At 43.1% G+C, this 14,758-nt stretch overlaps 1 protein-coding gene across 2 annotated transcripts in view; it reads right to left on the bottom strand.

The window, feature by feature from the left end:
- Positions 1-12,874: 12,874 nt before the first annotated feature.
- The window catches only part of FAM193A (family with sequence similarity 193 member A), a 78,795-nt gene continuing 76,911 nt past the window's right edge, over positions 12,875-14,758 (bottom strand). For both annotated transcript variants that reach the window (XM_065060396.1, XM_065060395.1), the window contains one exon: positions 12,875-13,753. In XM_065060396.1, the coding sequence (XP_064916468.1) occupies positions 13,660-13,753 (94 nt within the window). In that variant the 3' untranslated portion in view covers positions 12,875-13,659. The remainder of the gene's footprint in view (positions 13,754-14,758) is intronic.

Genomic DNA, 14,758 nt, shown 5'->3' with positions numbered 1-14,758 from the left:
AGAAGCCAGAACGCCCCTATAAAAGGGAGCAGAAGTATTTCAGCAACTCATCCTGGAGAAAGAGCAGGACATCATCTCCTCACTCCAGAAACACAGGATCCACATTATTTCTTGTATTCCCAACAGGCAAAATTCAGATCTGCTGTATTTTGAAAGCCAGGTTTCCAATGTAACCAAGCTTCTGCCTTGGTTACACAGACGAAAAAGGCAAACCAAGCTGCACCTAAGTGAACATCTTCCTGAAAAGGCACCTAAACCTTTCAGGTTAACCTTCGGGTCTCACTTCATTAAAAAAGTTACAGCTTTTGCTATCCTGGCAAGCCCACTTTGGCTGAAACACAGCAACTGATAGGTTTTAATATTCTGCAGCGATTATGGCAACTCTTAAGTGATCTAAATGCATCACACGTGCCTTAGAGAAATCTTGCAATCAGTATCCTGTCTTACTGGTTAAAGGGAAGGTTATTTTCTCACCTGAAGACCACGACACTGGAAAACTAAGTGCCAAATTTCACAGGGACCTCTCAATAAACAGCTTAAAGAGGAAAATTTTCATTATGTTGGAATCGTGCTATCCCACAAGACCAAGATGCTTAAGCACACTTGGCCAAGCTCTTCGCATTACACCTGCTCTCCTGCCCCTGTCCTTGCAAAGCAGAAGATGATTTCAACTCTCTCTCTGTACTTCTCGGAGGGAAATGGCAGATTTAGCAGCTGAAATAGATGAGCCCATTCTGAGCTGATCATCGGCAATTAGCTCACTCCCATGCAAATGAGTACATCTGCTACCAGACAAGGATCCTCACTCAATGCAAAACTTGCTGCTGCTCATGAAATCTCTCAGTTTCTTTCTATTAGCAAAAGTAAGGTGAACAAAATAAGTCACATGCTTTCCTGGAAATTCATTTCTAGTGGGTAGAAACCATTGACATTCGACATGGTACACAATCACTGCTGGAGATCATATCTATACCATCACAGTATCACAGTATGTTTGGGATTGGAAGGGACCTCAAAAGATCATCCAGTCCAATCCCCCTGCTGGAGCAGGAACGCCTAGGTGAGGTCGCACAGGAACATGTCCAGGTGGGTTTTGAATGTCTCCAGAGTAGGAGACTCCACAACCCCCCTGGGCAGCCTGTTCCAGTGTCTGTCACCCTTACTGAGAAGTTTTTTCTCAAATTTAAGCGGAACCTCTTGTGCTCCAGCTTGATCCCATTACCCCTTGTCCTATCATTGTTTGCCACCGAGAAGAGCCTGGCTCCATCCTCATGGTACTCACCCTTTATATATTTATAAACATTAATTAGGTCCCCCCTTAGTCTCCTCTTCTCCAAACTAAAGAGCCCCAGCTCCCTCAGCCTTTCTTCATAAGGGAGATGATCCACTCCCTTAATCATCTTCGTTGCCCTATGCTGGACCCTCTCCAGCAGTTCCCTGTCCTTCTTGAACTGAGGGGCCCAGAACTGGACACAATATTCCAGATGGGGTCTCACCAGGGTGGAGTAGAGGGGCAGGAGGACCTCTCTCGATCTACTAGCCACCCCCCTTCTAATACACCCCAGGATGCCATTGGCCTTCCTGGCCACAAGGGCACAGTGCTGGCTCATGGTCATCCTGTTGTCCACCAGGACCCCCAGGTCCCTTTCCCCTACACTGCTCTCTATTATGTAATTTCCCAACCTATACTGGAACCTGGGGTTGTTCCTGCCCAGATGCAGGACTCTACACTTTCCCTTGTTAAATTTCATCAGGTTATTCCCCGCCCAACTCTCCAGCCTGTCCAGGTCTCTGGATGGCAGCACAGCCTTCTGGTGTGTCAGCCACTCCTCCCAGCTTGGTGTCATCAGCAAACTTGCTGATAGTGCACTCTGTTCCCTCGTCTAAATCGTTAATGAATATATTGAATAATATTGGCCCCAGTACTGACCCCTGAGGCACTCCACTAGATACTGGCCTCCAACTAGACTCCGCACCATTGACTACCACTCTCTGGCTTCTCTCCTTAAGCCAGTTTGCAACCCACCTCACTAGTCTATTGTCTAGACCACACCTCCTCAACTTAGCTGTGAGGATGCTGTGGGAGACTGTGTCAAAGGCTTTACTGAAGTCAAGGTAGACCACATCCACCGCTCTGCCATCATCCATCCACCTTGTTACATTCTCATAAAAGGCTATGAGGTTGGTCAAGCATGACTTACCCTTGGTAAAGCCATGCTGACTGCCCCTAATAACCCTCTTATCCTTGATATGCCTTGAGATGGCATCAAGGATAAGCTGTTCCATTACTTTCCCAGGGACAGAGGTGAGGCTGACCGGTCTATAATTACCTGGGTCCTCCTTCTTGCCCTTTTTGAAGACCGGAGTGACATTTGCTTTCCTCCAATCCTCGGGCACCTCCCCCGTTTCCCAAGACTTGGCAAAGATGATGGAGAGCGGTCCAGCAATGACTTCAGCCAGCTCCCTCAGCACCCGCGGATGCATCCCATCCCATACCATAGCCGAACTACACCAGAAGGCTGTGCTGCCATTCAGTGAAACATGGACAGGCTGGAGGACCAGGCAGAGAAGAGCCTGATGAAATTCAACAGAGCCAAGTGTAGGGTCCTGCACCCGGGGAGGAGCAACCCCAGGCACCAGTACACGTTAGGGGTGGACCTGCTAGAAAGCAGCATTGTGGAGAAGGACTTGGGAGTTCTGGTCAACAACAGGTTGACCATGAGTCAACAATGTGCCCTTGGGGCCAAGCAGGCCAATGGTACCTGGGGTACATTAGGAAAACTGTCAGGTCAAGGGAGGTTCTCCTCCCCCTCTACTCTGCCTTAGTGAGGCTGCATCTGGGATAGAATCATAGAATCGGTTCAGTTGGAAGAGACCATCAGGATCATTGAGTCCAACCATAACCTAACTCTAGCACTAAACCATGTCCCTAAGAACCTCGTCTAAACGCCTTTTAAACCCCTCCAGGGATGGTGACTCCACCACTGTCCTGGGCAGCCTCTTCCAGTGCCTGACAACCCTTTCCATGAGGAATTTTTTCCTAATATCCAATCTAAACCTCCCCTGGCACAACTTGAGGCCATTTCCTCTTGTCCTGTCACTTGCTACTTGAGAGAAGAGACCAACACCCTTCAGTACTCTGTCCAGTTCTGGGCTCCCAGTTTAAGAAGGACAAGGTATTACTGAAGGTAGTCTAGCACAGAGCTACAAAGATTATGAGGCGTCTGGAGCATCTTTCTTATGAGGAGAGACTGAGAGAGCTGGGTCTGTTCAGCCTGGGGAAGAGAAGCTGAGAGGGGATCTCATCAATGTTTACAAATATCTCAAGGGTGGGTGTCAAGAAGATGGACCAAACTACTTTCAGTGGTGCCCAATGATAGGATGAGGGGCAACAGGCACGGACTGAAGCACAGGAGGTTACACCTGATTATGAGGAGAAACTTCTTGACTGTGAGGTGCCAGAGCCCTGGACCAGGCTGCCCAGAGAGGTTGTGGAGTCTCCTTCTCTGGAGACATTCAAACCCACCTGGACACCTTCTTGTGTGATCTGCTCTGGTGAACCTGCTTTAGCAGGTGGGTTGGACTGGATGATCTTCAGAAGTCCCTTCCAACCTCAGCCAGTCCGTGATTCTGTGATACATGAAGTCCTGTTCCTTTAGAGTTTCTTAAGCATTAAATGTGCGCTGATTCATTTCCTCATATATAGGATGGCAATACTGCGGCAGGTAGCCAGTCGACATGATACTGATCTCAGAATCTAATGTACACCATTAATTAGCATTTAATGTTTCCATCGCCTCACTTGATAGCTGCTGCTAAACTTCTGCACACCACCTTTCAGATGAACACTCCCCCATACACCTGCTCCATGCTCTAAAGACTAAGTACCCTTCAAGGGTATAAAAGTAGTATTTAATAGTGACTAAGCCATCTTTCAAAAGTACAAAAGTGACACTTGGTTTCAGGGTCACTTCAGAGTTCCTATTCCTACAAGGAAACATGGTCACGTGTGATGGAAAACAGCAACCAGATTAACCCGGTAGCCTGATATGGTACGATGAAAGACAAATTTACCTAAAGCAAGAGGTGAAACCAGCCCACAGAAAACTGAGCACTAGGGGTCTGGACTGCCATCTGGCCACAGCTGTGAGGTACACACTTGCTGATGAGAATGTATCACGAGAGATTACACCAGACCAGGAAATCCACAGCTCCCGTCCATCCAGCGATGGCCTCCTCCAGCACAGGACACGCTGCTACTGCACCAGGAATGAATGAGGTAAGAAACACACACCAGACCCCTCCACTTTCTCCCATGCTATGCTGTTTAGAGAACAACCAGGAGTTTGACTTCATTCTGAGCCCACTGAGCTCACTCACAGCATGGTCTGACTGCAGCATGGGGCACTCCATCCCTTTTGGCCACACAGCTGTCCACACACAACAGCAAACACTACGGCGTGATGGTGGCATTTCAGGCACGCATGAGATAACAGTTTAACTGAATAAACTACACTCCACAGTATTAATTATTAAGTTCTGTTGTCAAAAAGCCTCAGGAACACATCACCACTCACACAACCCAATTGCTCCTCAGGTATTCCCAGGGAACCTCAGTCCCAAGGTCTGTCAGAGCAAGAAGGATCAATGAGATGGTCTGGGAGGTGGTGCAAGTGAGCACATGAGGAACAGAACATCTAGTGCAAAAAAAAACATCACCAAGGAGCAAGGGGCTAATGCTTCACAGTGCTTCTCTTTTGTATCCAGTGATAGTTCTTGTACAATTCCTCATGACATACGGCAGGCTTCCAATTCAGCCAGATGGGGTTCAGTTTCCAGCTCCGTTTCAGACTTGCATTGTAGCTGAGGCAAAGCTGCTTCATCCCAGCACTGATGCTTCTTTTGTAGAATGGAGTAAAGTTGCAGTGGCCTCCTGCCTTCACTGCCTCATCTATTCCAGTTGGACACCAGTGTCAGTGTGGAGACAACTCCACCACAGTTTAGATATTCATTAATAATCCACCTAAGGAAAGACCAGTTCTCAATGCAGTGATGAACCATTGAACACCAGGGACAACAATAAACCACAAATTCTGTCAGTAGGCCAACGCAAGAGCTATGTAAGAAATTAAGTGGATTAAATCGAAGCCCTTTACCAAAATGAAATAACACATTTCCGAAGAGTTGTAGGACATAGAAGTTTGCACTAAAAATTTACAACAATCTTTTTTTACAAGCTTTACAAATCAAGTTAAAAGACAAAAAGGAATTGGTAAAGACCTTAGGATGAAGAAAAAAAAAACCCAATTTTTTTTAAAAAAAGTAAAATAGCTATTTTTCCCTTCTTCATTTACCCACAGCTACCTGCTTTTTGTTATCATATAATGACTGAAGCTGTGCAGAGGCACTTGCTCAGAATGGCCATGCAATCACTCTTCTTACGAAGTTCAGGCCTATAAAAATGTTACACCACCCCCCTGCCAAAAACAAAAGAGGAAGTAGGATTTTAAGAAGTCATCTCTGTACAACACTTAAGCCTTCCACATTAAAACAACATCATCTTTAAGATCCTTGCACATTAAAACAGGGCATTCACGTTAACACACATAACTGAAGTAAGCAACATGCTTGTTTTTCATACTTATACTGCATTATCTCCTGCAATGTAACGCACGGAATGCATTCCAGGCTATACCCAAACAGAATTGACTTTGTTTTTGGTCCTAGTAATTTCAAAACACTATCACTTCCACAATTTCTCAACCAGCTGTGTTGTTTCCTCATTGGGCTACTTTTGTTTGGGTGATTCTGTCTTACTGCAAGTTCAAGTTTGCTTAAGTTGCCAGCAGCAACATTACAAAGTGTCAATTGGCATCAAAACAAAATCCAGAGTATAGATGACAATCTTCCAGTTTAAATACGTAAGTGGTGGGTTTTTTTTGTGTGTTGCTTTTTTATTTTTTTAAACCAACCAACAAAACACCAACAAAACTGAGCAGTAACCAAAATCAACCAGCCAGCTTGGAGATTGTGATCTACAACTGTATTTGGGTTCCAGCTGTTTTTAATAAGTGCTTCTCCCACAACATGACACCATGTCATGCTGGCACATTGCTGGTACGAGAAAAGGGAATTGGCAGCAGGTCGTGCCAGACCTTATCTGTCCATACATCACATAATTTAAAGGATTCCAACCCAAGGACAAACATACCTTTGTATGGGTTATGACTTCAAAATTTAAGAATTCTATTCCATGTTTAGTCTACTTGCACACACCACACAGATAACCATGTCTTAGTTCAAGGCATTGCCAAAGTCTGTCTCTGCCAAAGTCTAATCCAGTCAAGCCGCGACTCCTACGCCTGAGATGTTCTGAGACGTGCAGAGATGACGTTCGTATTGCACAAGTGTAGATTAGTGTCCAAAAAAGGCATCTGCATGAAGAAAGAGAAAAACAATCAGGCTACACTGGCTAACACTGACAAGAGCAAGAGACAAAGTCCAGACCACATGAGAAGGAGCCAACTCTCTCCAGTAACTCAGATGAGACCACTTCAGATTGCCCAATTGTTAAGATGGATTAAAAACGGATATCAGAAGAGCAGTTACCATAATGATCACAACTGGCGGTCTTTGAATAAACTGAAATTAAGAAATATTTTGGAAGAGACCAACAGTTCTGATGTGGCAAGACAGTTATTTCTCACACCACATAATCATTACACCAACCTGCTTAATTCTTGCATTTCCACTTGTTCACCTCACTATCTCATATTAAATCCCCAGCTGCAGCTCAGAGAATCTCAGAAACATCTGAAACCTCTTACAACTTCACATGTGGATTTACATAACTCTTTCACCAGCACCCAACTACCGATTATGTTTTTGCACCACTTCAGAAAGCAGCAAAGCACAGCACAGAGAGGTTGAGGGATGTACTCACTTTCTCTTTTTCTAGGCGTTAAACAAAAGCCCTGTAGTATGAATAAGGAATAACACATCACATAGCAGAAATCAGCCTTTTGCCTTACAACTCTGTTCTTACCCACTCGGTTTATCTCCACCAACATCATGCCAGCTCCTGCCACAATTACTCTTGAAGACCACAGGCAGTCCTAGAATTGTTTTTTAATAAAAAATGGGCAGTCAATACACAATTTCACGCCTCTTGAGTCAAAGAGCCCAACTCATGATACAGAAAGGATAGGATTTTCTGCAAGACAGCCTTCAGAAAATTTCCCCACCTGGTGAAATACGTACAGTGTGACCAATGTAAATGACACAAAGGCTCAGAGGCAGCTGGGGAGAATGAATGACTGAAAATATTTCCCTACAGACCACAGCTACATTACTGAAAAGGTTCATTAATTCTTCAAATGGACTTTTCAGACATGCACTCTGAGTCTAGGAGGGAAACAGACATTACCTTTTAAAGCTTTTAAGACAGATTGATGACACAGGAAAGAATAAGTAGAAGCCCCATATAAGATAAATGGCAGCAAACTGCATTTTCATTACTTTCTTCAAATGGAAAAGTTTGTTTACTTGTTAACTAGAAGACAAAGACTTTATCTGCAGACTGTTATAGAAAGCAGGAGTAGAACCAATTCACGTTCTTCCCCTCCCACTTTCAGAAACAGTTCTAGCAATCACATCTTTCAGTCAGCATGACGACACAGCTCTGGTCCTGCTGCCAGCCTCCAGAATTCGCTCACTACAACAAAGAGCTCATACCCTGATAAAACCAACATGTATAAGTGAAGAGGTTGACATTATGTTACTTAAAACTTGTCTTACCCTGTTTCTCTATTGGATTGTCCCCAGAGAACTTCTCACATACTGGCCACTTCTGATTTGTCCTGAACTTAATAGAAAACAAACTAATGAAAAAAAAAATTAAAACCTCAACTAAGTGCCCTTAGCAGCACCGCAGAATCCGTTTAATGGCCCAGCAATACACAGGCAAAAATCTTGTACAAGGTCTTGAAATCAGAGTGCATGACACCAGGTATATACATACATGCAAATATCTGACTCTGAGTGACTTGGTTCCTGCCTTTTTTCCCTTTTGGAAGAAGAGGGCTTTACTGGTTACGTGTTTCCAGGTAATATGGATCCACTCTCCCATGAGCTGATGCAGATGAACGATCTGCAGCATGAGGTGTGTTGAAGCAACAGCAGGCAGCAGTACACCCATCTGATTTGATGAGTTTGGCATCCCAGGTTTTCTGCTCCAGACGCTGGATTCAAATCTTGTATTTCAGTCACAAGCAAAACAGCCTTAGACAACATCATGCTGCTTGCATGCAAAAGCCATCTCAAAACCAGCACAAACCATTATAATAACTTGATTTGAGTCAACAGCCTGTTTAAAAGAAACCAGAGTATGAAAACAAGTCTAGACATCTTTCCCTCAGGAAAAAAAACCAATCAAGCTTGTATAAGCTGGTTGAGTGACATACGTGGTGTGGAACGCATGATAGTTTATGCAACATAAGTGACAAACATTTGTGAGTACATCAGTATAGATTTTTATTTATTCTTCCATTTAATACTAGGTGACACTTTCTTCACAGGTAATACATCTGCCCACTGCCTCCTCTCTTCATAGAGGGCAGGCTGGACATAAGTATTTTTTGCAGCAAAAGGATTACCTTCTCCTGTGTTCCTTGACAGTTAACATCTGAAATTGTCAGCTTATGGGTATTACAGTATTGTCAGATAGATGTTGGTTTTACTTATCTGTTCAGCTTCCAGAAAAAACAGTGAAGAAAATGGAATTGACACGAGACTCGTGAACGCTCGTGGCTGGCAGAGGTTTGTCTTTAGCCATTGCTAGAAAAGAACAGCCCATAGATGTCTCTTGACACTCTGCATCTATGCAGATGTGTCAATTGCTGTACTTCTGTAACACAGACATACTGGAAGGAAAATTTAGGTTAAACTAACATCCAGACTACATACAGTTCCCTCTCCTGGCAACTCCACCTAAAGAATCGCTAACAGCACAATAAAACTACATATTTCTGATCAAATAATACCTGGTGAAACAGCAATGCCATAGGCTATGAGCCTATGGCTGAAATGTGAAAAATGCTCCAAGCATCCCTAAACCAAGAAATTCAAACTACTATACTAGAGGTAAAAATAATAAAATAAAATAATCACTAAAAAAACTATATCAGAGAAGATGACACAATCGATGCATACCTCTTTTGTTTAATGTCTTCAACAGAGATAAAAATCAGACACCATCCACTTTAAAATCCCATTTGTACTTTTCGTCTTAAGAAGCAAACCAGTAAAACCCAAGAGTACAGTTACAGGAGAACACAGGTTTACCTTCTGTGTTTTCCAACAGCTTATGTAGATCCAGGGTGCATTAATAGGCAGCTTCTTCCGTATCTCTAAGCGCTGAGCTGGCAGAGGCCCAACTGTACAGCTAAAAGCAGCAAAGCTGAAACTAAACACACAGACCTGTGAAGAATAGAAGTGAGGCCTGAAGGTTTGCTATCACTTCTTTGTTCAGTGGGGAAAAGAAGAAAACATCCTCCTTTCAATGGAAGTTCACTTATATCAGCTGCCTGTGGCAGCAGTACAACATTTTAATGATTATTTAACATTTCAGTTAATGACGAATGAGGTAACAGAGGACAGACAAGATGCTGGAGGTTAAGGTGGCACTTAAAATTTGGAAAACTGGAATTTTTTTGAGAAGTTCTTTCTGAAGTACAGGAAGAGGAAGGGAGACATGCTGAATCAACACTTCTGTGACTTCACTTCAGAGAATTCCCCTACCAAAAGTTTCAGTCTTCAGATTTCCTGGAGGTTTAAATACAGAGAAAGAGCCAAAGATAACAAATACTACACACCTCACCTTGCTCAGATGTGTATTACAACATCACAAGCAGAGATTTATTTTTTTTAGAATAGCATGTTCAGTTACCAGTTGCACACCTCCATTTACACTGGGATATGTTTGAAATTGTGAATATTAGCGTAAACCTTTACCCCAATAAACATTAAGTGCTACTTTCTCTCTCATGACCACGGTAAAGCTGGGCCAACCTTTCACTGATACGGAAAGCACCTGCTGCTGCTGCAAAAGGCTTTGCAGGAGAGCACACCGAACGCCTACGGGCTCCACAGTCACTATGTAAATTAATTTTTAACACATCAATCTTCTTCCCGCGTTATGGCAAGATTTGCAGAGCCAGCATGTTGAACCCCAGCTACGCAGTCTGAAGTACCAATGATACCACACCAAAAATGCAAGTTGAAGACTGCTGAGCTCTCAGGTACATTACCGTGGAAAGCAGCAATAGTGAACACCAAGCAGAGATGAGACATCCCTGTCCACGAGCTGTCTTAGAGTGTCCAGTGCCAACACTGTGTGAGATACAAACGCTTTGTGTGATAATGTCGTCTTCCATTAAGCAAATTCCTGAAAAGGCACCGGACATGAGATTCGGCAGCACTGGTATCAGCAGTCAGGCCTAGAAGAGATATTGCATCAGCCACCTCCGAGCTTAGACATTCATCTTTCATACAGGTTAAGATGAGTAAGGAACAGGGGACAAGCTACACTACAATAATTGAAGACACTCACTCTCAAAGTGGAATTTTTCCCCTCCCAGCTCTCAGGAAAAGCTCAAATTTAGTCTGTCATGATGGAGATTTCCTCTAGTTGAAGTTAACTTTGGAAGTATTTTATCTGGACAGAATGCACCTGAACTACACAAATACCAGTGCAGAATGTTTGTGCTTCCCACAGGAGGTGTTGCACTTAAACAGATTTCCCATCATGACTTATTTAGAGATTAAGAAACATACTCATAATACAGCAAAGCCTTAATAAAACTGCTTAATGAATGGAGTAACCAACTCACTTGCTCAAGGCCCCAAAAGTACAGAAGCCAGTACGTTCAAATCTCCTGCTCCCAGACTGGTCCATGCTTATCTTCACTTAATTATGAATTAAAAATAACCCCAAATACTTGCCTTTAAGTTCTCATCGAGAGGCAACAGCAGATCCATAGACACCCATTCTTCATGCTTCCTGTGTAGTGTGTGGAATCATATCAGTTGTATTGATGTGCCATGATAGAGCACAAGGCCAGCATCTTTGAAGGATATTACAAGTACACACATCCCTCAAATGCAAAAGGACAACTTCTCTTGTGTTAACCCAGGATTTCAAAATAAAGAGAAGCAATATTAATGTGCCAGCCATTGAACAGCTTTGTTAGTAGAGAATAAAGCTTTCTTCTCCATTTGCTAGTGAAAACAATTGCTATGAAACAAGCTTTCTAGCACCATTAAAAATCTCAGTACTCTCAAAGCATTCCTACTCTAGAGCAGCTGGATCTGCACCAATATTTGCCAGTGTGACAGACAACAACTAGTTTGTCCATCCCATGCCTCACTTCGTTGAGATCACTGACACAGAAGCTACTAGTGACGACACAGACTGCCACCTTGTGTTGGAGCTTAGAACTGAAAAAGCCTAAAAAGGTGGATTTCGCACAAACATCAAGCTTTGGCTGTTTTAACAGCATTTTTGTCCACAGTCACCGTCACACATGAGCAGGCTCTCCACTTCTACGTGACTAAGATCTAACTCAGACTTTAACAGATCCTCCATGATCTCCATGATCTCACAAAACAAAGTTCATTCTTGTCCACTACCTGCCACAGGTACTTTCACCAGTCCATAGTTTTGCAGAGACAGCTGCTGCTGAGTGGCACAGATAGTACCTCTTAGGCTTGAGATCCTTCAGCACAAGCAAATAAATATAATACCACACCGACAAAATAAGTGAGGCTAAGTTATTAATCCCTTCCTCAATCTGAACATGAAGAATAATAGTTGTCCCCTTTAAGTCCCCAGACTGTGTTTTGAGAACAGGTATTGTGTCTACAAGAGGAGGCTGAGAACCCATCTACTGACAATGGCTGGGGACAAGCTGAGCATCAATGTTCTGTCCCAGCAGCCCACGCCAAGGCAGGAGCTCCAAGGTCAACAAGAGGGATGTGAAGCTGCAGGGATCTTGGTGGTCTGCAGCCAACCCAACCCTCCTGCCACACTTGAGCCTCCCAGGGCCATGGAAGCAATCACCCCGCACACCTGCTCAAGTTCAAAGCTGAATGTAATTACACTGTCTTGCAAAGCAGCCCCAAGCTCAGCAGGTGTATCACAGGAAAATACGTGTTAACAAGCAGAAGTAAGAAAAATGTGGAATGGTTCTGGAAAAGGACACTAGTGGGCTTTGAAGCTTTACGTCCTTTTAAATACACGCTGAGTGGAAGTAATTTTTATTTTTTAGGGGAAGACTGCCTTATAATTTGGTTAAGTGTGGATATCTAGAGGTAAAAAGAAAGCTTCTTTTGTCTCTATTCTGAATTAATAGCACAGCATCAGAAACTTCTACAAGATCTTTATACAGATCAAAATCCTAAATTGTCAGTTTTCTTCCATGCTGGGCAATACTATGCAACCTGTAAAGCATTACTATATTGTTAACTATTTACATGATAGTAGTGCTGAGCCTACCTACTTCTGACATTAAACCGGAAATTTGTGTGTTACCTCGTTCCTCACAAATTGTCTGTTGAGATCAAAGCATTACAATAATTTGCAGAATCCACAAGCTTCTTCCTAGCATTCAGCAGGAGTCTTTCTTGCTCAGACAGCAGTTCTGCCCATCAGGTGAGCTGGCACACAAGTGTTCATAGAGGAATACGCTAAAGTGAAGTAGCATTCACTGACCAACTCTGACACAAGATGAAATGTAGTTTGGAAGACCATTATTTTTTTTGGTATGTTTCTTTCTTCCCTTCCCCCACCCAAGCAGAAAAAAGCAAGACACAAGTCTTCTGCCATACTAATGTATTCCATCTTTCAAAAAGAAAGACATGATTTTAATATTACTTAACAATATGTTAAAAAAGTAGCCAGTTAGGCTTCAGTGTTAATACAATTATACACTCTATAACAGATTTGATAGTGTGAGTACTGTTCTTTTTTAAATTTTCTCATTCTGCAAGTATTCTTACACAAGCTGGCTACAAGTCAGGAAAAAAAATCAAAACACAAATAGCGTAACTTGTACACTCTTAAACAGTAGATTGTGAAAGAACCGAGGAAATACTTGTCCCATAAGAGCCTCTTTTTCATGAAGTCATGTCAGGAGAATTCTGGAGCAGATGAAATCACAACTGACTAGGTCCATTCCTTTGTCAGGAGTCAGAATGACAAAACATAGCTAGATGCAGAAGTGACAGGAGCCACTGCAGATGATGCAAACTAGTATTTTGGCCTCCACCCAAGCCTAAGCAATTTAAAGTCTTTGAGGCCAAGGCATTCAGAAGGAGATGGAAAAGAGCTATTGTTCCAACTCCAACAGCATACAGCTACAATCAAGTAAGTCTCACTCACAGACTACAAGCACACAAGCTAACAAATTCAGGTAGAAAGTGGCAATTTTTCAGTCTGCAAGAATTATCAGGCCAAAGGGTTCAGTGCAGATCCACACAGCACTGGGGACAAGGCAAGGCAGCACTGGCTCAAGACCAGATAAGCTCTCAGCACAGCAGGACAGGTAAGTGGAGTTGTCGTTCATTGATTCCTGCAGGGTTCACTCCCCATATCGTGTCATTTCAATGTGCAGCAAAGGTGGTTTTTTTCAAGCTAAAATTGGACCAGTTGATGGAAAGTCTCTGCCTTGTCTGCCTGGCAGAATCCAAGCAGAATCTGAAAAGAAAAAAAAGTGATAAAGTGAAACAAACTCCTTTTGAAGCGCAGCCCTCATTCAGAAAGACACAACTCTCTAAAATTTCATAGAACCATAGAATCATTTCAGCTGGAATCAGGATCATCAAGTCCAACCATAACCTAACTCTAGCACTTAACCATGTCCCTAAGAACCTAATCTAAGTGCCTTTTAAACCCCTCCAGGGACGGTGACTCCACCATTGCCCTGGGCAGCCTGTTCCAGTGCCTGACAATGCCTTTACCAAAAAAATCACTTGTCCATTGCTCAGACATATTGTAAACCAGGTACTTCAAACACCACTGCGTTATTACAAGTAAGTGAATGAAGCAGCAAAGAACACCGCATATGTAGCAGCACAGGCAACAGAGCTGGCAATGCTGTATTTACCACAAACCTGGTAACAGTAAGAATGAGCAGTAGGTCACGTGTAAAACAGAAGCAGCAATGGCACCGGACACGGCTGCTTCTCTTCTGAATGCAGCACAGTTGTGTTGGAGAAAAAGACCCGGGGAAAGGAGGTTTGTTTATAACACAGCAGATAAGTACCCACATGCATGGAAAAAGCACTTTTAGAACAAAAATCCACTTATTCACTTTCATTAAACGCAATTTGTGGAAGAACTTCTGAAAAAGGCTGGCACGTGTAGGCACTTCAGTGACAGTTAATTCATGCTGAAGTCCTTTACCGAGGCAAGGTGTGGTGTGTTCAGGCTAAAGGCTGCACAACAGCATCGAGGGTGCGCAAACCCCTCTCTGGAATGCTACACAGCCAAAAAAGGGAGCAGACAGAAGGAATGAAATAGAAAGGTACAGTGGAAGGGTAGAACTAAATTTATTTTGTTCTTTCAATGCTAAAGTTAGAAGTAGCTTGCAAAATCAATTCTGAAGTCAGGATGTAATTAATGTATCCATCTCCTACACCACTACAAAGCAAGAAGACAAAATGATGAATTAACAAACCATGAGTGCAAAGTATGAATTCA

The sequence above is a fragment of the Columba livia genome, chromosome 4 (genome assembly GCF_036013475.1).
Source record: "Columba livia isolate bColLiv1 breed racing homer chromosome 4, bColLiv1.pat.W.v2, whole genome shotgun sequence".
In the NCBI taxonomy this organism is placed as follows: domain Eukaryota; kingdom Metazoa; phylum Chordata; class Aves; order Columbiformes; family Columbidae; genus Columba; species Columba livia.
Note: the sequence above shows the minus strand (reverse complement) of the source record. Positions and strands in the feature narration are given on the sequence as shown.